Source organism: Homalodisca vitripennis, chromosome 1, assembly GCF_021130785.1.
Source record: "Homalodisca vitripennis isolate AUS2020 chromosome 1, UT_GWSS_2.1, whole genome shotgun sequence".
NCBI lineage: Eukaryota > Metazoa > Arthropoda > Insecta > Hemiptera > Cicadellidae > Homalodisca > Homalodisca vitripennis.
The window spans coordinates 57280993-57305774 of NC_060207.1; the positions used below are offsets into that span (position 1 = coordinate 57280993).

The 24782-nt window shown below is 31.6% G+C and overlaps 1 protein-coding gene across 2 annotated transcripts in view; it reads right to left on the bottom strand.

Moving 5' to 3' along the window:
- LOC124362103 (ATP-dependent RNA helicase A) overlaps positions 1 to 23037 on the bottom strand; it is a 43985-nt gene extending 20948 nt beyond the window's left edge. Inside the window, exons 1-10 of one of the 2 annotated variants that reach the window (XM_046816290.1) lie at positions 22923 to 23037; positions 19604 to 19717; positions 19182 to 19351; positions 15399 to 15608; positions 12611 to 12750; positions 3145 to 3191; positions 2405 to 2634; positions 2144 to 2305; positions 1356 to 1553; positions 190 to 403 (exon numbers count right to left, since the gene is read on the bottom strand). In XM_046816290.1, the coding sequence (XP_046672246.1) occupies positions 190 to 403; positions 1356 to 1553; positions 2144 to 2305; positions 2405 to 2634; positions 3145 to 3191; positions 12611 to 12750; positions 15399 to 15608; positions 19182 to 19351; positions 19604 to 19682 (1450 nt within the window). In that variant the 5' untranslated portion in view covers positions 19683 to 19717; positions 22923 to 23037. Of the gene's footprint in view, positions 1 to 189; positions 404 to 1355; positions 1554 to 2143; positions 2306 to 2404; positions 2635 to 3144; positions 3192 to 9571; positions 9621 to 12610; positions 12751 to 15398; positions 15609 to 19181; positions 19352 to 19603; positions 19718 to 22922 lie in introns of those variants that run through there. The other variant, XM_046816299.1, reaches the window with a different exon arrangement.
- Between the last annotated feature and the right edge of the window lie 1745 nt (positions 23038 to 24782).

Below are 24782 nucleotides of genomic sequence, written 5' to 3' on the forward strand. Positions count from 1 at the left end.
GAATATTGATACAATCAATCGCACTAGTTCAATCAGCTAGTATTTTTAAGTAACCTATAAGAATTAGGATTAACAATTAGGTAAACAATATTAATTTTTTAAATAATTTTCTTGGGAACAAAAAGCCAATTTTCATTGAAGTTGTTATATATTTAACAGATGTTCTCTCCCTTGAGCTATTATACTAACCTACAGTACAAAACATGATGCCACCATAGGGGCGGGGCAGGCAGGACTCGAATCGCACAGAGTAGCCTGTGCTGAGACCAAGTTCCTCTCCCCGCTCGCAGGACACACGGTCCGCCACAGACACAGCAGATATACGGCGGGGTTGGGTCACCACAATGTTACAGTAGGCTCCCTGTCCTGACTGGATATAGTCATCCATGATAAACTGGCATACCTGAGAGATTATATTTTACAGTTAGTTATTGATAAAAACAAACATTTTCTCTCCATTTGTGAATTTGAAACTTTTATAACATTTTAAAGTAAAAACCATTGAGTATGAAATGGATAACTACAAAGACTATATGATGGACAAAATGTGTCTTCACAACTAGAAATAACTCTGTTCAATGTTTACTTCTTATGATCTCGCTGCCTCCAGTTACGAGAAAATCTCCTGTAAGATTCAGTGTTACATGATGTTCAGGAGAAAATATGTATATACCAGCTAAGTCTCAGGAACTTTAGAGGGAAGACACTGCTTTTATAATAGGTAATCTCGCTCTGTGCCAAGAATCATATTGCAACTTTAAGTAAAAATATTTTGGTAGCAATGGCATCAGAATAGTGAATAAGTTGGATAATAGTGATATACAACTAAAAAAATTCTAAAGCCATAAAAAATAGCATTTACAAAAAACAGATAACAATCTAATAGAGCAGCATTTACCAAAACAGTCTGAAACTGAATGGTGCATCTGAATCACCCACTAAATTCAGACCCATAAATTTACTGATTAAATATTCTTTTTTGAGTACACAGAATGTAATACATTTCACAGATATTTGAAGTCTAATCCATAATAAAGATATGAAGATGTTTAAGCATTTCTGACAGTGTATGGTAGAAGTTTCTTGAAACAACAGGATCGGGATATTGGTTAATATTGCACATATACAAATGAAAATACTAAATAATTTGAATTATTTTAGATTTAATCACAGTTAGGTAAAAGAACTTTTTCATTTTTGCTTGCCAGAGTAATATAATATTTTTAAAATTCTGAAATTATTTGGAATAGTCAATTTGAAAACACAGGTAAGAATGTAATTGATGTCTAATCTGGTTCCAGCTTCTCACTAGGTTGGTTAGCAATGTTAAGAGTAAGTAAAAAACACTCCATTACCTGAGTTGTTTTACCACATCCTGTGTTGCCTCTAATGATAACAACAGAGTTTTCATTTATGGCTGTCATGATTTCATTCCTCATAGCGGCCACTGGCAGTTGGTTCCTCTGATCTATCATGTTCTGCAACCTGGAGTCACTCATTAACCTCTCCTTCTGGCCTTGAAGCAGATCCTCACTGATCTGGTCCATGTTAGCCTACAAAACACAAAATCAGAGTGTCATGATTTTGTTCTTCATAGCAAACTCTGGCAGTTGGTTCCTCTGATCTCTCATGTCTGCAACCTGGAGTCACTCGTCAACCTCTCCTTCTGGTCTTGAACCAGATTCTCACTGATGTGGTTCATGTTACCCTATAACACAAAATCAGAGTGTCATGATTTTGTTCTTCATAGCAAACTCTGGCAGTTGGTTCCTCTGATCTCTCATGTCTGCAACCTGGAGTCACTCGTCAACCTCTCCTTCTGGTCTTGAACCAGATTCTCACTGATGTGGTTCATGTTACCCTATAACACAAAATCAGAGTGTCATGATTTTGTTCTTCATAGCAAACTCTGGCAGTTGGTTCCTGTGATCCATCATGTTCTGCAACCTGGAGTCACTCGTCAACCTCTCTTTCTGGTCTTGAACCTATATTAGGATTAGTTTTAAGACAGTCTTATGGTCCTAAATTCACTCTTTTGTGCACTATTTTATAAATAAAGTCATTTTTCATTCTTAAAATTTATTGCTAAAATTGTGTTGACCCCTACTGATATGTTTAATAATAACAATATTTTGTACAGTACCGTGGCAAGAGGGCCTTCATCTATGTTGCAAGCCGTCCAGGGATTCCAGTTGGGCTGGGGTGGAGACCACGAAACTACACCGGCAGGCTGTGGCTTGCTGGTTACAAAGTCGTCCAACACCTGATCAGAGAGCAGTGACACAGGTTCTTTTGCATCTTGTGGCTGACAACATAGGTAATCGTGTTAAATCCAACTATAACTAAAATGTCTGTCATACTACTAAAGCTAATATTTTATTTTTCATGGATATGAGTTGCTTACAATTTTAATAGGAACAATTTTCAAATCGCCCAGGACTTCGTAGACCTGCGCCTCCAGCTCAGGTGCTACCATCACCTCATATGGTGGCATCTGCTCTGCATCCTTGTTTTTCTTGAGGGTACCAGAGAACGCCTCAATTACGCCCAGATGGAACAGCTGCCTCACAATGGATAAAGCACACGACTTGGATGCCGACTGCTTGTTAGAACCTGCCTCCCTTGCTGATATTTCTGGACACAAACAAGTGTTCAAAGTATAAAAATAAATTAAATTTGTCTTTTAAGAAAGATTATATTAGTATTTAGTAATGCCTATTTCTTACTATTCAAACTTGGAAATATATGACTACTGTTAAATCTATTTGAACTACAGTGTTAATTTTTTTATATACATGAATTTTTCTCACTAATTGTTACATGATGTTTCGTGTGAATTTCAATAGAAATTTTATTGATATTTAAAAAAGAATTAAAAGCACTCTAGATAAAACAAAATTTTTGAATTGATTTTTTTCATCAAATTACTAAAATTTTCTAATAATATAAAAGAGCACAATAAAAAGTAACCAGTCTCACTAAAACTATTATATTTATAAGGTAATGTATTTTTTAAATTGAAAATTTTAATTAAAATTCTAAATTTTAATTCTTTTGAACTGTACACTAGAAATAAGTTAAAAATCAGGAGATAAACAAATCCTTTGCCTACAGTTAAATGACTTTAATTGAGATTTTACTTACTTCTTCCAAGTTGTTTTACAGGGAATCCCATTTCACAAATAAAACTCCTAGAATGAAAAAAGAAACGTATTAGCTACAATTACTACAATTATTTTCTAGTTAGGTTCGCTAAAATAGCCTATAATATTATTACATGCACAATGAATAAATGCTACCAGTCAGATAAAAATTAAAATCAACAAATAAAGATGATCTTGTAGCTATTGTAGCTTGTAGCTTAAAATGTAGTCTTATGCACTTACAAGAGCTTCTCATTGCAAAGTCTAATATTGTTTAAATGTAAAGGAATACAGAGTAAAAGTCCTAAGATTGCCTTTGGGTCATAAATCTCTTTAGTATCCTCTAATACCTGAATAGAATAGGTCTGATGCCTCTTGACAAAAAGGTATTAAGGAAAACAAATTATAAAAGTTCAGGAGTCTGAATCTGAATATTGTGGAATCCTCTTCTACTCAATAGGCTGTTTAAGAATACTAAAAACAATATGACAATTAAAAAAAAACCTAAGGGAGTTGACATTAAAGATTTATAAGAGTTTGATCTTTGACTTCATGAAGTTCATAAATGGTTATGAAAGGTGATATTTAAGATAAAATGTATAATCATCTCAGATACTACAAATTTTCAGGACAAAGTGTTAGAATCTGACATCAGCTTCACTTCAAAATTGTGTTGCACATAAAAACATAATAAATAAAAAAGATTTTAGAACCACTTTATATAAGAAACAACATATTCACATTCCATATACCCAGGATAAAACTGCATATAAATAAAAATATTATGATAATTAATATGTTGTAGAATAAATGGCTAAAACTCAAAATGAATAACTTTTTCTTAATAGAAAAATGCAATTATTATTACATACTTGGTCATTCATTACAAGATCAGTCAAGACAACCAGATATACAGGTATGTGACCTCCCCATGAAAAGTTATCATTAATTCCACTGGTTACCAGTTAACGTGTTTGGATCAAAAACAGAAAATGAATCAACTAATGTTTTGATAGTTAGGAAAACTAAATTAGAACAAAGGAAATGATTGGTGTGAGTTAAATGGCTAAAACAGGGAAAGTTAAAGAAAAGGCAATTTCTTATAATTATTGTTATTTTTTAAATCAGAACCTTTTAATAATACCTAAAATCACAATATCATAGGCTATTATTACAATTAAATTAATTCATGAAAATAATCTGCTGAATTGTATACAAGGTGTATTTGGAAAGTAAGTAACTATAAAAAAACTATTATTTTTCAAACCAATTTTAATTTTGAATATCATAAACTATTTTCTATAAACAGTGGTTTCTGCCAATGTTCAAACTATATCATAGAGGCTGACCAGCTTTTCTAAACCTTCCTAATAATCTCCCACCACTAATGACAGCCATGAATGACTCCCAAAACATTTTTACCTCATTATCAGACATAAAAAGCTTGCCCCTTAACTTGTTCTTCGTGTGCAGGAACAAATGGCAATCAGACGACACAGTCCAGGCTGTAAGTCAAATAATCAAACTGCTCCCAACCAAACTGCAGAATCACAGTGGTGTGAGAGCCACCAGCAATATGGGCCTCTGTGGCCTTAGTGGACCACTCCGAGTTTCATTGTGAACATTTGCTCATCCTTCATTAAAAATTCTAATTCGACCATCACCATTCCATCACTCATCATGACTTCAATGTAAACTTCTTCAACTTGATAAATTTTGGCTGATTTCATATTCCTTGCATTCAAAAGGAATTTCTTTTAAAGCACAAATCAATTTCAGAAAATGGGACAGTATAGGTGAAATATTTTTAATGTGCATAGCAAACTGTAAGCACTTACTGTAAACACACCTTGTACATAATCGTATGTGATGTTACTATCAACAATCAAAGATTAAACAGAAGAGAAAAGATAATAATAACAATAATAACAGCCTCCAACAAATTTGTTATGGAAAAATGAACATGTAATAAATGGGATGGCTGGTGAGTTGGCAAAGCAAACACCTTTACTAAACAGAATTGAATTATGAAAACAATCGTATTGTAACAAAATCAAACTTACTTTCAAACATATAAACATTTATAAGTGTTTAATTTAATCATTATCTGCTCTATAGAAACATAACTATCAAAAAAAGGCTCATAAATTACAGTAAAAATTATGTGTATGTACAATTGAAAGGAATTAAACCTTATATCTCTGTGCATGAGAAAATATCATTTCCAGAAAAGAATTAATACGTGATTCATTCTCTTTATTCAACTTAGTAATAAGGGGTTGTTAGTAAACACAGCCTTCAAGGAAGGCAGATAGTACAAACAGGAAGAATGCATAACTTTAATATGAATAAATAATGGAGGAGAGACCTGTCCATTTTAAATTTTATAACATAATTGAAAACAGTTAATGAAAACTGTTTGCAAAACAGATAGTTCAATTTCAAAGAAAAGTTAGTCTGATCTTTAACTATTTACAAACTTTTAAAACTTTGCATGGTAAGATCACAAAAAGTTAAGCTAAAAGAACCTCACATTCAATAAATTTTAGACTTTTGGCCTCCTGTATTCACAACATAATACATAATGAAAATTAAACTTGTTACACAATGCACCCAAAAATTAAATTTGATTTTATTTCAAAATTTCGATGTTATCATTGCATTGTGAAGTTATTACAGATTTAACTTGAATTTAACTCACTGTAATACCACCATATTTCTTACTTGGAAAATATTTTAAACTTTTTTTTGCGCTTTATTGTTTATTATACAACACTTCAAAGAAAAACTAAAAATCAGTTGGAAGCATATTAATCATATCTTTAAAATATAATGCCTGCCGTAATTCTAAGACCAAAAATAAGACCGTAAAAAGTCTTTGATGATTAACATTGTTCTTCAGATAAATTTAACTGCTCTTTAACACGTTCACTGCTGCGGACGCACATGCGCGCTTGGCGTGTGCTCGCCCGATGTGCTGCAGGCGCACTTGCGCGCTTCGTGCAGCGTCGTGGTTGTCCGCCATTTTCATATCCAGCTGACAGTTTCGTGGGATTATGGGTAATGCAAACTTGTTGGATAGATTGTTGGCTGTGCTACTGTGTGTGATTCGTTTGCAGTTTGCTTATAATTCAGTGTCAGTACAAATATTGAAAATGAGTGATGAAGAAGCGGGCCCGTCTACCAGGCCCAAACGATCTCGTACAGTGAATACTGTGTACTATCCGGGAAAGGAACTTAGCCTAGACGAGACTATGATACTGTGGCGAGGACGTTTGTTTTTTAGACAGTACATAAAAAATAAACGCCACAAGTATGGTATAAAAATTTATACCCTCACTGAACCAAATGGACTCGTCCTTAACACTCTGATTTATACTGGCCAACAAGACGAATTGGGTGGCAAAGGTCATACTAGTAAAGTGGATGAGGAAGAAGTGTAGGAACTGCAAATCCAAGGGCGAAAGGATGGATACAATTTATCACTGCCTAGCTTGTCCCGGCTATCCCGGACTATGTTTGGCATGTTTTACGGAATACCACAAATGAAGCGCCAGTTCCTAAATTCAGATGTCAAATTCAAGGATTTGTTGAACATATATTTTACTGTAAATATATAAAATACATTTTTGTAAATTATAGAATGTTTTATTTAGATTTTCCATTTGTCAAACTACGCGTATTTCACAAAATTTATACCTCGATTTTGTTCATAAGAGAACAAAATTACATTATTGACCAAAAATTTTTATTCAATCGTAATTAGTTGTTACATAAACTGGCTAATAATAGAATATCCAAAGACAAAATTTTGGTAGTCATGGTGAAATAAACATAGACGCACAAGTGCGCTTTCAGCATATGACAATGAAAATTCTAGGTCATGTGCTATGGACGCACATGTGCGTCCATCATATATCAATTTATATATATTGTGAGAATGACATAGCTAATATATATACATGATATTATATAAATATATTATGTATAAATACTAATCAAGAGTGCAGCACATGGGGAAAGACTGCACATATTCGGGCAGCAGTGAATGTGTTAATTAGGATCCAAAAATCACAAAAACACACAACTAAAATGATAAATGCAAGCATCTGGTATTGTGTAGCTGAATTTGAAATCAAGCAAATGACTGTAATGAAATCAACAACAGTACAGGGTTACAGTCAAGTCACATTATTCATAGTCACAGCTGTTTCACTGCCTAGTACTATTGATAACAACATAATAATAATTTGTAGAGTTATTAACGATCCCAGTTAAATCTTAATCACTGATCGAAATTAAGAATATGTTTAACCAAACTTATGATGCCTAAATAATTGTTAGATTCTGTACTTACCTTCTCTTTACTTGAACTCTCTTACTAATTTTGCTGGATTTAACCTCGTGATGGCCGAATCAAGGATTTTCTAATCTCAAATCTGATTCCCAATCTAAAAGATGTATTCCTGATTCTCGAATTTTGAACCCGTATGGTTTTTTTTGTAACCTAAGTTTAATTTAAACAAAATCACCACCAATTTAATTTCTCTCATTCTTAACCCTATGTACTCAAAGGCAGTATTTGTAATTGGTTCTTGTGGCCAGCTCTACTGGCCACCACCATTTTGTCGGATGGCGTATTAATTTTTGCCTTAATGTTATCTCAGCTCATATGTCCAGCTGTACTGGCCAAAATATAATATGTCCATAGGCCAACACCACTGGCCACTAAACATATCAGTTATTATCTGATATTATCTTTGTTTTATAATGAATGGTGAGTACTGAAACCTATCGGGTAGCTTTTTTTAAAGTTTTTGGGTAAAGCAGTAAATTTTAAATTAGCCTACAATTCTTTTCTAAACATTGACTGTGCAAATAAGACAAATGACGTGTATTGAGCCCATACATTGAAGTGATACAAACCTAGAAAATTTTAATAGAAGATGTGTGTTAACTATTCTTGACTACACAAAGTGTAGTATTAAAGGATTTATTCCGTAAAAATGTAAAGACTGAGAAAAATGTAAAATAGTTCATGTCTGAGTATACCATAAATGTAAATGCCTACTTTATAATATTTTATTTACATATCTTTTTAACTAAAAATTCTCAAAAAAAAATTTTGTTTGAGAATTTTTTTGTGAAATTTCTCAATGTTTGTTTATATCTGTATTAGAAAGATTCATTAAAAATAAATTTTTTTAAATTTCTTCTTTAAACGTTTTAAATTACTATGCAAATAATGCGGAGGATAATGAAAAATAATTTAGATCTGGGGAGACAAACAACAAATATGGCCACCAAACTGTCAATGAAATTAGCACGGCCATCTGTACTGACAATACGAGTTGAGAGGACAAACTACAGCAAAACTAACACGAGCTGTCTATAACCTTGGTGTGGCCAATGCTGCTGGCCTTTCGAACACAAAGGGTTAAACCTTTGGAGACTGGTATGATAAAAAAATCCAAGAATACCACTCTATTATAAAGAGATTTACAGATGTTCAGATAAAAACTATATTTTAAGAATAAAGCCATATCCCCTACCTTCTACTTTAATTTGATGGTTTACATGGAATTTCCAGAATATATGCTTTCAATCTGTGGAAAATATGGGCATAAATCACTTATTAAACATATTTTATACTTATAATGTTTGGAAATGTTTGTGTACTTCCGATCAGCAATCATCCGCAAATAGATACAGCAGTCTTTTGATAGTGAACAAAATTAAATATAGAATAAACTAACTGCAAGCAAAATATTATTTACAAAACGATAATAAATTCATTAACCAGGTTATATATTCACAGGTTTTCAAATAAAAATTATGATAAAAACATGTTTTTATGATCGGTAATTTGCATAATACCACTCGGCTGTAGTCAGCAAATAAACACAGTAGATTTACAGTGCTGTGGGGACATAAATATGAATAATACTAATTTCAAACAATATAAAATTTACAAAAGAATGATAATTGTTTATTGGGGTATATATTTACAGGTTTTTAAATTCAAACTATCGTAAAATTACGTTTTAGTGATTGGTAATTTGTGTATATAAGATCGGCCAATAACTAATAACGTAGCGGATCTTCGTAACTTTGAACGTCGAATTCCATTGATCGATTCGGTGTATCTGAGATTCAGGATTCTGCTTTGACACATCACTAGTATAACCCTTATTATTTTTAACAATTAAAGGGTAAATATAACATAATACACAACAATCTGGTAATCCTTTCCATAAACTGTAACCTTCAAGTAAATTATACTTTTAATTACACACAGAGTCAAGTTTACTTGCATGTCTGATGTTTTTGCAGAAATTATACAAAAGGAATTGCAATTTCTACTTAATACATAAAATATCACACATAAAGTTAATTACGTCAGTTTATTAACAATGTTCTAGACTCACCGTTAGTCCCAGATGAGTTGTCAAGCTCTTAACCCTCATGGAACGGTACCTAAACAAGATGGCAGTGCAGTACCAACACAAAGTCTGTTATAATACTGTTTCCCTGTGACCTCATCACAGGCTAACAGCATTTTATGACGCCTTTCTTTTGGTCACCAAGTTTCATCTGAACTTACAGCTTACTTAATGTGATTCTGCTGGACATACTCAATATTCTAGAGAATTCTAATTAGAAATTACAAACTTTTTAACTTTATAACTTCATGCACGGTAGTTATGATTGACAAAGACTATTTACTAGACGGTTAGTTATTTATGATACTAGTTTAATATATGATTTTAGAAAAGTAAAATGAATTATTGCCTTTATTAAGGAGAGATTTAGATTATTTTTTCAAACAGTCTTAAAACTGAGAAGTTGTGTACTTTTAACAAAAACAATAACAGTACCCATAACTCTTGTACTAATACATTATTTAGTGTAATTTGTCAAAACATATTTTAAATTGAAGACATAAATATTTATTAATTTGAAATAAAAGCATTTTGGGCATTGTTGAGTTATTACAGTGGCTAAAATGTTGACATATATCACAAAAAATTTTCATACAACAGTACACATTCCACACAACCCTGCAGAGTCACTTGGAATGCTAAAATTAATTTTATCAGGTTTCTGATGTTTTATTAATATTTTCTTAATAATCAAAACATCTCGAGCAAATAAATATTCAGATTAATACAGCTCATCTCTAAATGGATTAAGAATCGTTTTGTCCAACATAACACTTAAACTGCAAATTCAGTTGAAACTCTCCTCCAAATCTTGTCCAAAGTTCAGAAGGTGATGCACTGCCAGTCTTGTATACAGCTAAATATCAGTTCCAGAACTATTCCTTGTTGAACCAAAACAATTTCCTCTCCATGAAATAATCTTGGTTTCAAATATAGTGTAATACAGAGGAGGGCAGAATTCTTAGCATTTCAATATTAGTACTATTTAAAACAGTACATATATATATATATATATATATATATATATATATATATATATATATATATGAAACATAAAATACTGAAATAAGTAGTTTAACTTCATTTATATTAAAACTACAATAATATTTCATTTTGGTGTTTTATGTTCAGTATTTTTTGCTACATTTTATAATTTTATTGGACATTCAATAAAACCTACATCTTAAAACTTTATCAAAGAACTAAGTAAATATGTATTGCTTTGTAATTAGCCTTTTTGAGTGCCACAACCATTTCCAAAAGTTATATGCAAGTGTCCAACAGTGCTTTGTCAATTTGAAAATATTTCTGGAACAAAGTTATTGTAAAGAAACTATTCTTGAATATATTTTCATAAAAATGTGAAGAATGTGACATATCCTCATGATGTGGTTTTAAATTATTAGAACCTTTTGTCGTGTGTCGTCTTCAAAAATTTTAAATTTTATACATAGGCTCTGGTTATAACTAAATTTGTGTGTAGACTACTTAATATTTTTTGGATTTATGGAATGAAAAAGGCCAATGAAAACTAACCAAATTTAATATTTTATATATTTTGCTACAGCAACGAAAAAGTGGCATGGGAATGCTATTAAAAGTAAAATTTTATTTCTACATATACAAGAATTGAAAAAAGGTATTGTGAAATATATGTGGAATTTGTATACTTCTAAAGAATTTAAAAGAAATCATTTCTAGGATAAAATACATATTATTACACTAAATAATTTATAAAAACTAAAATTCTGAACTAATTATTTATAAATTTGATTTCTAAACTAAGTTTATAATATACAGTGTTATTTAATTTTTTGTAATACTATTTAAGATAATAATACGCAAATCTAAATTAAATTCATACTCAGAACATTGTGTATTAAAAATAAATATGACATTGTTTTATTTAGAGTAGAGCATCAATAATCTGGATCAATTGGCACCCGACCCCGTCTTGATTTTTGAAATCAACTAAAAACAAGAGGTATTGACAAAGAAATAGTGAAAAGTTATGTACAACTGGGCATAAATCATGTTGTTGTCTACGGAAATGGAGCGGATAAACAGAACTATTCATTATGTATTAATAAAAGCTTTAAATGTTTTAATTCACAGAAAAAAGTAGTCTTATTTTGTTTAATGTACATCCAGGCTATATAACACTAAAATTCTGTACCTAATGTAAAACTGTAATTAATAAATAACGTAAATTATTAATTATTTGACATTTTTTTTAAATCTGTTATGGATTTATCAACCACTGTATGGGTTTTGTTTTGTTTTTTTTTTCTGCCAAGTTTTTTTATTTGGTTAAGGAGAACAAGCTGAGTTGGTGTGCTTTCAGTCTATATTTCAAACTATGCCATCAAAGTCTCTGCTGCCATAAAAGCTTCAGATTGTGTCAGTCCAGCAACTTTATTATTATCCACATCCGATTATTCTGTTTCTGCGTCACCTTAAACGAAAAAGAACGCCTAAGTAATCAAGCAAATAATGATGCCTCTCAAGTGCGCTCTGGGACGACAAATTTTTTTTGCTTTATACAAGTACTTAACTGTACACATATAAAAATTGGCAGAATTGAAACTAAATTACTGATGGTCTAAATGTTCACATCGAAATTTTCATGCTCTACTGTATTACATATACATATATTATTTATCCTAAGAACGCCAAAATCTGGCTAGACGGCTGAAATAACGTTGTGTTACAGGCTATTAATTACGATCTAAATATGAATCGTAAAAAATAAGAACTGTAAAATGTTTAGTACAGCAAAATTTTTGAGGCAACAGCACTCAAAGGGTTAAGTACAACATATAGTTGACAAATAAAACCTGTTTATAAAGAAGTGTGGGTTGAGCCACATTGTGGATGTGAGGGTTAAAGATTACCACTCTCCTCTGTTTTACACTGCTAAGTAAATTCGTCTTACCAGAATAAAATAAAATAAAAATAAATCAAATTCTTAGTAAAAGAAAAATTTTATTCGTATTTTGTATCTACAAACAATTGCCTACTTACTTGGTGTGGTCAGGCCCAACCATTGTATAACAATAATCAGCCTTTATTTTGTTTAAATCCATGAACTGATGTAATTTGGACTTGGCATTTTCAATTGTCCAATTCCCATGGATTGCTGCATTCATGTCAACATCTTCAGCCTGAAATGGCATTTCTATTAACTCTGAGTATGTAGCGTTTATAAAGCTACATTGGTTTATATTTTTCATTAAACCTTAAATTAAATGAAAGTTTTGGGAACGAAATATTGGGATTTAATTTTAAATTAGATTGTGAAAAGTCAGGGTAAAAACGAACATGTAATCCTTTGGCAAGTTAGTACTGGTAGTTTTAAATTGTTAGGAAGACAGGTTGACTGCCTTGAATTGATTAGAACTTGTCTTGTTGCGACTATTGTTCTCCTTGTTTGATACAGCTGGACCAATGAGAGAACACAGCGGATGTCCTGCAAAGTTGCTTGGAGTGAGGGAGTATAAAAGCGCCAACTCATAATTTTCGCCCTTCTTTTGGTTATTTTCGTGAGTTAAGTTAATTACAGTGCGCCGTGTTTCTTAAATTTTTTCCACGAGGGTTTTTGAGGTAAGCACCAAATTTATTGTACGTTTTATTGAAATAGTCTTCCTGATCTGATATTAAATTAATTTTGCTGTCTTTTTTATAGGAAAAAATTAAATTCAGAAACCACAGAGCAATATGCATAATTAATTCTCGATGAACAATAGAGCATAATAGAATCATACAAGTTACATTTGGTTCATACTTGCAAGAAAAGTGAATTAAAATTGAACTTTGTTAATAACTTTAATTGAGATTTGGTAATTTATTAATATTTAATTGGAACTGTTTTATTGTGAATTATTAATTGGAAATTAATTGAACATTAATGATTATTTGAGAGAGTTGTAATCTGAATTGCAAAGACTTGAAAGTTAAGGTTCAACTAGTGGAAAAGAGAAGTTTAAATTTTTATTTTGAATTTTGAGTGAACTTGGAAGTGAACATTTTTATTTTATTTATTGTTTATTTCTAAGTGGTATTTGATTTTTATTTTAAAACTTCATTATTTTATTTTAGAAGAGAGCTCTGATTATAGTTTGATATATTTGATTAATATTTTTTATTTCTTACCAAAGGAACTTTTAATTTACTAAACGGTTTGTCAATTCTTTGTAAAAAATAGAGTGATGAAAATTCTGAAACGTTGAACTTATTAATTTGCCAGTTTAAAATAAATCCATTATTTTTATTTAGAACTGTGATTTTTATTTTAGACAAACCAGATAATATTTAATAGTTAACAATTTAGTAATAAATTGTACTGAATATTCACTCGGAGCTTACTAATAAAAAAATACTTTATATCGTCTTGGATGTCTCATTGATAATTCAAATATTAATCTTCTGAAATATTAATATCTACAATCCAAGTCGTTATAGAGTACATTTTGTAAATAAAAGAGGTATATGATAAAAAAATCAATACTTTTGATATTAGGGTCTCAAATGCTTTTAATGTTACAAGTAATTTTACAAAATAGTGTAAATGGAAGATATGTCACAGTTCAAAAAAACCACCGGCATTAACGCATAAGGTCAGTGGCTCTTTTACAAGTGAACCACACTTACAGATTTGGTTTCATCATTGTTGCTGATAGATCAGCTATGTTTGTGCATCATATAACGTGCTCAATAGAAAATATGTATTTTTTATGCAAATTGATATGAATTACGTGTAAAAATATTATATATTATTCTTTTAGTATATTTTCTTAAAAACGTCAGGTTAACCGGACTCTGGCAATGAAAGGGTTAAAATGAGGTATGGCTAAACCTACGTTTACATTTGAAAATTCTTTCAAAAATCACCTTCAGTGCCATTTTGGGGTATTTTTGGGCGTTAAAAGTCATTTTCCAGAATTCTTTGGAATCAAAATATGGGTGTTTTCATTAAAACAAAGAAGGTACATTTCTTGGTTCAGCCGCTGTTCATCGTGAACAAGTGGTCTGCCTCACCCTATATGATGTATTGTTATTTATTAATGGGAACAAATAATCTTATTAATGTAGAACTGTGGTACATTTATTACGTATTCGTAATTATAATTTACTGGATATTCACTTTAGACTGGAAAAAGTAAGATCCGGCTACATCGTAATAGGTTTAAATCTATACAATAGATTGCCTGTGAGAATACAAGAACACAAATTTAATAACATTAAAATTTACAAGTGGTTGGTCTTAAATCTTTTTTATATTAACACAAATTTATAAATGTACCTGTGTCAGACATTTTTCTTTGTCAGTTTTAAACATTTTGTATTGTGTATTGAAGTGTTTATTTTAGTAATATTGTTATTCAATTTTTAATTCTGTAAAGTAATAAACTTGTTGATTATTACTTATGTTTTAATGCAATTGTCTTCCTTAGCTAATTTTACCATTTGTGTTCATTATAATATGTTTATTATTATGTTATATTTTAGTTGATATTGTTATCCCCTTCTTATTGTTCATTATAAATTGCTGTATGTTATTATTTAGTTCTTTTTGGTCTGTTTAAGACTTTATTAACTATAAATTATTCTTGTCAAAGATAATGCATATGGATTTATTTTAAGTGTGTTCTCTAGTTTGACATTGCAAATACAATATGACTAACTAGACCATTCAATGTATTGCTTATATAACACATTTTTGTACGACATCTATTGCATGTATAATGCTTAGTGATGAATAAAGATGACTGATTGATTTGTTTTACTTTGTGAGGGGAATTCGTTCTATTACCTCTTCAACACGTTTCTGATCAGCAATGATGTCCTGGTAGGTTTGGGGTGTCTCGCCTTCACGCTGCAAGGGCATATAGGCTGATCCCATAGTGTTGGGATCCTGACCTGGCTGGAACACAGGGCGAGAGTTGAGCCCCAGCCCCAGGTGAGGGGGAAGTGGCACTCCCCCACGAGGTTCTCCACCTCCACCTTCACCGTCATTGCCCGTCTGTCAACAAACAATTCACTCATCATAATATTCATTTTATATTTTTAGAAAATAAACATTTGGAAGCTTTATCTAAAAATAGTTTATGCTGAAATTTGTAAAGATAACACAAATGCTACGTCTTGAATAATGTTAGGTTGAGGTCAAACTAACTAGCTTTATGGTTTTGTAGCAAATAGATATTCTGAAAAAGTCAATTTGAATTACCAACTAAGAGCAAATGATAATATAAACACAGCATAACAATAAACTAATTCTTATTAATCAAAATTCTAAATCATGATTCAGGATATGCATTTCATTAAATAACAATAATGTATGCATTTCCTTTAAATTTAAAGTTGTTAAATAAAAAATATTGACTTAATTTGCTCAATTCAGTAGTGTGATATGTCAATTATTTAGCTTAATTGAATCCATTGATACATGAAAATAACAACCAAACCTTAGACAATCCTCTTTGAGTGTCTGTATTTGAGGACAATATGTTTGTTAATCTGTATGAAATATAACACATACTCCACATGAAATCAATAGTTGCATCTGTCTTGTCTGACTTTGATTTAAAATAAAACAGTTAACAAAGTATCTAATTATTGTTTAGTTAAATTTACATAAGTTATGAAAATAGATAATTAGGTACTGTCAAGTAATATTGACTAGTAACATGCTGGAAAATAAACTAGAATTAATTGAAGTAAATAGCAAATTATTGACTCAATTTTCTCTCAAAATCATACGAAGAATTTTATAACAAATAAATTATTTTTTTAAATGTTTTCAATTTTAACCTTTCCAGCGTTATTGACGCGGATCCGCGGAGGGCCACTACAAGCTCAAAACGTTATTGCCGTGGATCCGCGTTTTTGCATTCTTTATTTTCTTACTGCTATGTTAGTTGAATATTTTGCTGCTAGATGGTTCTAGTAGTCATGCGACATACAGACGGGTTGCCCTGCCTCGAATTCTGTTACAATGGGAGTGGCAGCTGCTTCTAATTGGCCAAACACTGTCTAGCGGGAGTTGCCCCGCGCCTTTCACAAAGTCATTGACGGGAGCTCCCGTCAAGGCATCTAGTCAGTTAGTGAGAAGCGTCCAGTACACGCATATGTATTTCGGTTATCGATAATTTTCTGTTGTGTCCTATTCTTTTTAAAGTAAATTATTCATATTATATACAGCAGTTTCCAGTATTTATGTAGTGTTTTTTTTACCATTATTCGTGTGAATGGCGAATCCAGACGATTCGGAATTTGAAGATTTGGTAATTCTGAGCAATTACTTGGTCAACCCCAAACTTTTTAATATTTTACTACGGTCATAAGGATGTTATCAGAAAGCAAGAAACATAATTCAAGCCTTGCAAGGCTGTCCTACAGGTTGCCGAGCGATAAGAAGGTTCAAAGTCCACGCGATAACAGTGGCTTGCGGGAGACGCGCAGAATGTCAGTTGTGACAGCCTGCCACCAAATAAACACTCTTTGTCTACTTTTGTATTTTTCTAATTTTATTGGTTTGTAATATAGTATATGTTTATCTATAAAACTGTGTTTCATTCCCATACTACTGAATAAATAATAAAAATATTAGTGACAACTACAATGCGATAATCTCAAAAGTTAAAAATTAGCCTAGGAAATCCAAAAAGGGCTAAACAAATTTTATTTACCGTTAAATAACTCTATTTTGACATAGAGAAACGAAAATAAATTTAACTTTACATATTGGAAATTTAAAAAAATTGTAACTTTATCAAAGAACAGGTCAAATTTTTCATGACGCTTAAAGGGTTAATTTGATAAAATAACACAAAAGTCCACAGAACTCCTCAGTCATCACTTTCTGCAGCAAAGCCATTGAGATTACTCAAATCTCTTAATGATTTTTTCCTTATTATTTTTAAGAATTTAAATCATTTCAAATTGTTTTAATCAACCTAATTTTCCTTTAAGAGAAACAGTACAACTTGCTACAATAATAAGAGGCTTGTTTCTTAAAAGTAAATTCCGTTTGAACATAAGTAGACAATGAAAAGTTATTTCAAAAAAGTAAATTTATTTTTTGAAAGTATACACTTCACTCTAATTTTTGGCATAGTTGCCAAGTTTGTTCAAACAGTTATCATACCTCTCTCTCAACCAATTTAAAAATACCCTCTTCATAAAACTTGCCGCCTGCTCCGATAACCAAGAGTTCACTGCTGTTTTCACATTGTCATCATCATTGTAACAGTTGCCACTGAGGTGGAGGAACAGATGGTAATCGCTCTGTACAAGATCAGGACTGTACGGTGAATCGCGGGCCTGACGTGCAGTGTGAGGTCTTGCATTGTTATGGAGAGGGACAATTCCCTTTGTCAGCATACCACGTCTTTCATTTTGAATCGCTCTGAATAGCTTTCTCAGAGTTTGGCAGTATGGTTCTGCATTGATAGGGGTTCCTTGGTGCATGACCTCGACCAATAAAACACCATGCCTATCCCAAAATACAAACGCCACTATTTTGCACTGGTTCAGGGTCTGTTTGGTCTTCTCCTTTACAGGCGAGTGTGTGTGTCTCCATTCCATACTCTGTTACTTCGAGTTGTCTTCCAGTAAGGTTCTTCAGATTCAGAGGGTGTGAGTTGTAGATCTTGCGTAATGTAAGAGGGTTTCTTACTGTATTTAATGGTGTGATGTGCTGGTAAAATATAATCTTTAGCTCTACGAGTGTTGTAGTAGTGTACATCACTTCCTCAACTGAAGCCACCATATTGTTTGTAACCAAAGAAGGATGACTGAAGCAGTCCTCATCTTGGACATTGTCATGGCCATCTTTAAATAGTGGTACCCACTTACGCACTTTCACTCATATTAACAGTATAACCATACACTTTGCAAATCTGTTGATGAATTTTTGCAGCAAGCAGGTTCTTTACTGACAAAAACCGTATCACTGAGCGAACCTCACACGTGGTGGGCAAGTTGATAGTCTTAGACGTTTTGAAAGTACATCACCATTTGAACCGTACAGGTTAGCTATAGAGCTGAAACTGAGCAGAGTTGTTCCCGAGACATGTCAGTACACAAAGCACACTCTTGTTGAGGTATGCGCATGAACTACTAGTGTCTATAACTAAACAGACCTTACTTAAAAAATGCGCCTCATAATAATCTGAGAATAATTTTAACCATCTTTAATGTTAGAAATATAAGAAGATAATCAAATAATTATCTCATCAATTCAATGGTTTATTATGTATACCAGAAAACAGAAGATAGTCAAGACAACAATCACATTAACCTAAGAACTAAAATTGATTACATGCTTATAAACTGTAAAGAAGAATGACAAAGCTGTATTTAAATATTTTGACTTTTTAAAACAATCGTTTGGCTCTATATAATCAAAAGTAGCATCTCAACTTCTATATAATGTTTCTATAGAGATAACGTTTTTAATAAAACCTGCCTAATGGAATATTATTAAATGATACTTACAAAGTTTTTAAGCAATAATTACTCTGAAAAAGACTATTCAAACCACTATATACCCTATTAAAGGTTTTTGATATTCTAATACGAGAGTACTTACATCTATAGGTACTTCTAATGGAGAGACAATCCCTTGGCGAATTAAATACTGTACAAAATCTTTGGCAGCATTTATCTGAGCATCTTTCTTGTTACTGGAGTTTCCTGCACCGACATAAGTGTACCCTTCCACTCGGCATTCACAGAGAAACCTCTGTCTGTTCTTTGGACCTGGAATAAATCAAATTACACAAACGATTGGTGCTGTATTTACCATATTTTATCCTGCAGCTGCATTATATAAATAGGGTACGTAAATTGAGTCATTGTTACGTGACATGGTGTGGCATACTCCTACCTTGTCCTAATTAATTCACTTGTACCATAGCTATCAATTAATTTACTATGTAACCAATAGTATAATAATATAACAGCCAAGAGAATAGATGAAATAAACCTGGATATTAATGAAATAAATCTCACCTGTGGCTCTGCATTCAAACGTGTGATTCACATTGTTTTTTGTACACCACTGGTGGAAAAAGACTTTGGCTAAACTCATTGCAGCGAGCCTTAATGTTCAGCTGCCGTTTCAATCTGGAACACAAAACTACTTTGGTGCATACGGTAAGAAACCTTTACAAAACAAAACTAGGTTTTCATTGAAAAAAGAAACTCTGAGCAAATATTATTATTATTATTGCAGAGTAAACATAGGTACAATGGGAAATAAATAAGTGACATTATAATAAAACAACAGATAAAAAATATATTCTGTAATGCTTTTAGATGGTCTGTCGAACCCTATCTGTCATCTCCAGCCCATTGGTTGTCATCTGTTTAGACATTCTTCCATATGATGACACCTGTCAGCATTTCAACCTATGACTATGTGGAATATGTTGTCTATCAGTTACTCAATCTTTTACAGTTATTTATCATCGAAATTATAAGTGTGAAAGAGATAAAAAATATCATTTACACAACCAAGTGTTTTTGACCGTGGCCAGTTCATTCACCCACATGTCACCTGTTGCTATGCAATCCACTTTGCTATAGTTTTATAGAGTTGTATAACTGTTTTGGATTATTAGTGCAGTCAATGACAGTAAAAATGTCTAAAATGTGTATTTATCCCATACAGCACCGATTTGTGTGAACATTTGTTAACTGATTAAACAGTATCGATTTGCATAAAAATTTGAATTTAGGTTCTATTCACCCTCTACTTCAGAGTTAACCCTGTGATGGGGGTTGTTTTTATTTATTAGGGGTAAAAACCCCCATTCAAAAAAATTAATAAAATATTACTTTCTAGTGTGCAATCATCTACAAATATGTTACATTAACGTCGCTAGACAATTTTTGATATATTAAACAGTTTCAACCTCTAAAAATCATTGTGTTTTTTTTATTATTGGCCTATTTTACATAACTTCAGAATTAAATTATCTACAACTTTTGTTTAGAAAGTTTGCGTGTTTATTACTCATTTAACGAAGTTAATGTACTTCAAATCTAAACAAAGGAGGTTTTTCTAGTCTCAATTTTGCATATTTTTTTGATATCTCAGATATGAGTGGTTTTACAGGTCTAGGACGTATTTTATTCAATTAAGTTTATTTTACATAAAATCCATTAAATTTAACACCTATTCTTGGACCATAAAAACATCAGTGTCGCTTTATTTCCATTCTTTCCCAGAAAATTGGGCAAAATCTTTCCAAACATCCATATGTTTATTTATATAAACCTTTTTCATTATTTTGATTAGAGGAAACCATCTGAAACACCCTGTATATAAGTGACAGTTTAACTAGGCCTAAAATATAGCCAGCCACTATGTGTATCCATTAATATACTAATATATTTCTTCTAATTTCTAAAAAAACGTGATTTTGGTTTGTCCCCATAACTTGATAAGTTTTTAAGCAATCAAGTCCTACAAAAGCATTTTGTAGTTTTTTAAAGATATAAGCTTATTTTTAAAAAGGTTCATGCTAAAAAGGGCTTAAAAAGGTACTTTGCGCGAACGCGCTCAAACTTTAAGCGGCCATATTTTACTCAATTTTTAGCCTACAAAAATAAATAAAACGTCACAATTTTCAGAGAGTAAACTCTACAATATTGTACTTTACAAAATTTGGTGTATTATTAGTATATTTTTAGTTATTTTGAAGAAAAGGCGATTTTTTTTTTAAATTACAAAAATGATTTTATCACTTCAAGCTCAATTTTTTCAAAACTAAGTATTCTAAACTGGTCAAACACTCATAACGTTTTATAAGAACATAAATAAAGTGAATTGTAAAGTGGCACAAATTATTTTCAAATGGAGTGGAAGAGAGGGTGAGATTTTCACTATTTTTCCCAACTTGATAAAATAGGAATCAACATTATTTTCTTCATACTTGCTTAGTTTTGATCCTCAAAACTTTTATCAAAAATAAAAATAAAGGTTTTTTAAACGACTTTTAAAATGGTTCTATGATGAGCTTTTTCTGAAAAATGCACGGGTTTTTTATTATTGTACGTAGAAACTTTCCAATGTGGCATTTGAAAATACCAATCAACTTTCAACACGCAATAATTCTGTTTGTATTGGGTCCTAGTGCTAGGTACAGGAAATTTATCTGAGATGGCCATTTAAATGATATATAAACTTCCAAAATTCTCAGGTACAAGTCCTCATCAATTCGTCAGGTTTCTTATTCAGATAGCGCAAATCCACAAGTTGGGACTTACTGACTCCTAAAGTTTGATATTGGTACTCTAATCAAATACAGTAGTTTAGCTCATAGTAGACAAGACGCAATTTAACGATTTACCAGCAATGGTCCGTTCCAGAATTTTGCCGGGACGACGAGTAAAACAGCAAACCATATCGCAGCTCATATATATTGTGCTCAGAAACCTAACAAAATCCTCGCTGAGTTTGTAACCGACTTACAAACACTAGCGACAATTCTGTGGCCAGACTTAAAATCTTCTTGTTATTTACATTATAATGACTAATAAGTTGAAATCATAACTTAAGTTAAATAAATTATAATATAAAATTGTTCCTTAAAAATAATCAAAATATAAAATAAATATAACATAAATTTTTTTAAATCCAATAAAAACAATTGAATAACGAGAGAAGGCCGCTTATTAAAGTCTAGCCTATTTAAATTTGTACATTATATTAATATTTAGACATATACATTAATTTCTAAGATTGAAAAGTAGCCAAACCTTATTGTTCTTTGAAATACATATTACGTTATTTGATCTGACATTTTACTTTCAGTCCTTTGTATGGTCATGAATATTCATGATTCCACATTATTCGATGATCATCATCTGATTGTGTTGGTGCCCACTTATTATACTGCAGCCTCCTTTATTATTTTGGTCCGGTTAGCTATTGATCCTAACTAGCTATTGATCCTAACTAGCTATTGATCCTAACTAGCTATTGATCCTAACTAGCTATTGATCCTAACTGTAAAAGGGTTCCAAACTTCTCCCAACCTTAGTACCACATAAACATTTATTCCCAACCAGACCCAAAATTGGGACATTAATGCCCAGAATTTGAGGCATCACGATCAGTCTAATATTTTGCAGCTAATTGGACTTATCAATAAGTATTTGTCTAAGATACTTTAGCTAAAGCAGAATGGAAGTGACTTAGCCCTATTCCTCGTCAGAAAGTAAGATTTAGAATTAAAAAATTAACTTATTATTTTCGGAAAATCATTCATAAAAATTACTAATGACTCTGTTCCGATAAATAACATAAATGTTATTAATTTACCTTAATCTTCCTAGATTCCTATATTTCGTAGCACAACTTCTCACTCTACAAAACACAACCACAAAACAAGATTAACACCTCAATTCACTACTCACAGACTAGTGACAGTGACTAGACTAGGTAGTGCAGAAAAAGTGCCGGGTACAAAATTAACAAAACAGAAAGCAGGTAGTATAAAGTAAAGATGATGCAGACAGACTGCGAATGAAATGAGACAAAACTTACTCGGTTGGAGATGTTAGGTGTATATATATATATATATATATATATATATATATATATATATATATATATATATATATATATATATATATATATATATATATAGGGATTCAATATAATTATTTTGTGAATTTTGTTAATGTACCATATACCACCCCCATTAAAAACCCTATTTTTTGGACTTCATAAACAATTACGAAAGACAATTCTTGTTTATTTTCAATAGGAACTTACTTTTACACTGTATCATTTAGCTATAGAAAGAAAGGTCAAACAAATAGAGAAGAATAGCTATTTCAATCTTTGTAACTACCAAATAACACTTCTAATGCTTTGATAATCGGCTATTTAGCAAAAAAGAAAAGAAAAAAAGTAATTCTTGCTGTATTTGGATGAAAAATTAGTCCCATTTTTAAAACGTATAACTCAAAACGAAATAGCGAATGTATTTTACGTTGAACTAGCTATATAATTTGGCATTGAAGATTATGGCAGCATTGAATGTGACACATTTATTGCTGGAGGTATTATTTATTAATAGACCTTTTGGAATTTTAATCTGTTTCTTGATATGTATCTTTCTTTTCGTTCGTCGCAAGAAGTATGAGTTAGCACGAAAAAGGTACCATTACGCTCTCACTGTTAGCATAAGGCATTCCCTATTAAATAATCTGGAACGTTGATCTTTTGGCTGATAGCTCCTGTCTACCATTGGTTCTTCCATATCAATATATCCATATCAATTTGTAAGGATCTTAAAACCTTTTAAATAAACTTTTGATGACACATTGAAATAAAGTCGAGAATATATAAAATAGGTGAATATTGATATGTATTTCTTTTGAGTTAATTGGGTTTTTCTAAACAAACGTGATGCTCAGCTATTCCATAATAAGAATTAAAAAATGGTAACTCATTTAAGCATTATTCTTGAAAGAGATTTTTATGAAACTGAGAGTAAACGGAGGCGACGATTAGATTATGAAAGGTGAGAATATGTTTCTGGTTTTTGAAAGAGCATTATTTTAGTTAATTAGCATTATATGGGAATGCGTTAGGTTCATAACATTGAAATGAAAATGTTCTGTAAAAAGAGAGATGTTTTCTTTAAGACCTTGTTTGTCAGTTGTCAAGTGGCTTCGCTGCCACTTTTCTTTTGCTCTACGTTCTTATTTAATAAGCTCATTTAACCTGGTTAGTCTAAGTCTTGATACAGATCAAGGAACTTATTCAGGAGGGTACTTACCCTCTACATAGAGGATGAGAGATAACTTTATGTGGTTGGAATAATTTGGAATATATATAAACGAAAGATGAAGCCTTAAATTTGTTTAAGCATATTTTTTCCCATACACGCTGAAATACTTCAATCATTAGAAACTAGTTAAGACATTTTCCTTATCAAACGTTTCATTGAACACACATTTGTGTAGTGTCCATAGTTTCTCACTTTTAAGCAATCACTAAAAAGGCAAAAAGGTAAAAATTCTATGTACGACACAACCACTAGTCCACTACTCCATTACGCAATAGTGGATCTATGTGATGCGGGGTGAGGCAGTTTGACAGATGCGATTTCTGCTAAGTTTTCTAGCAATCGCATTGACGCATCGGTAAAATTAGAATGGTTTCTGCTCT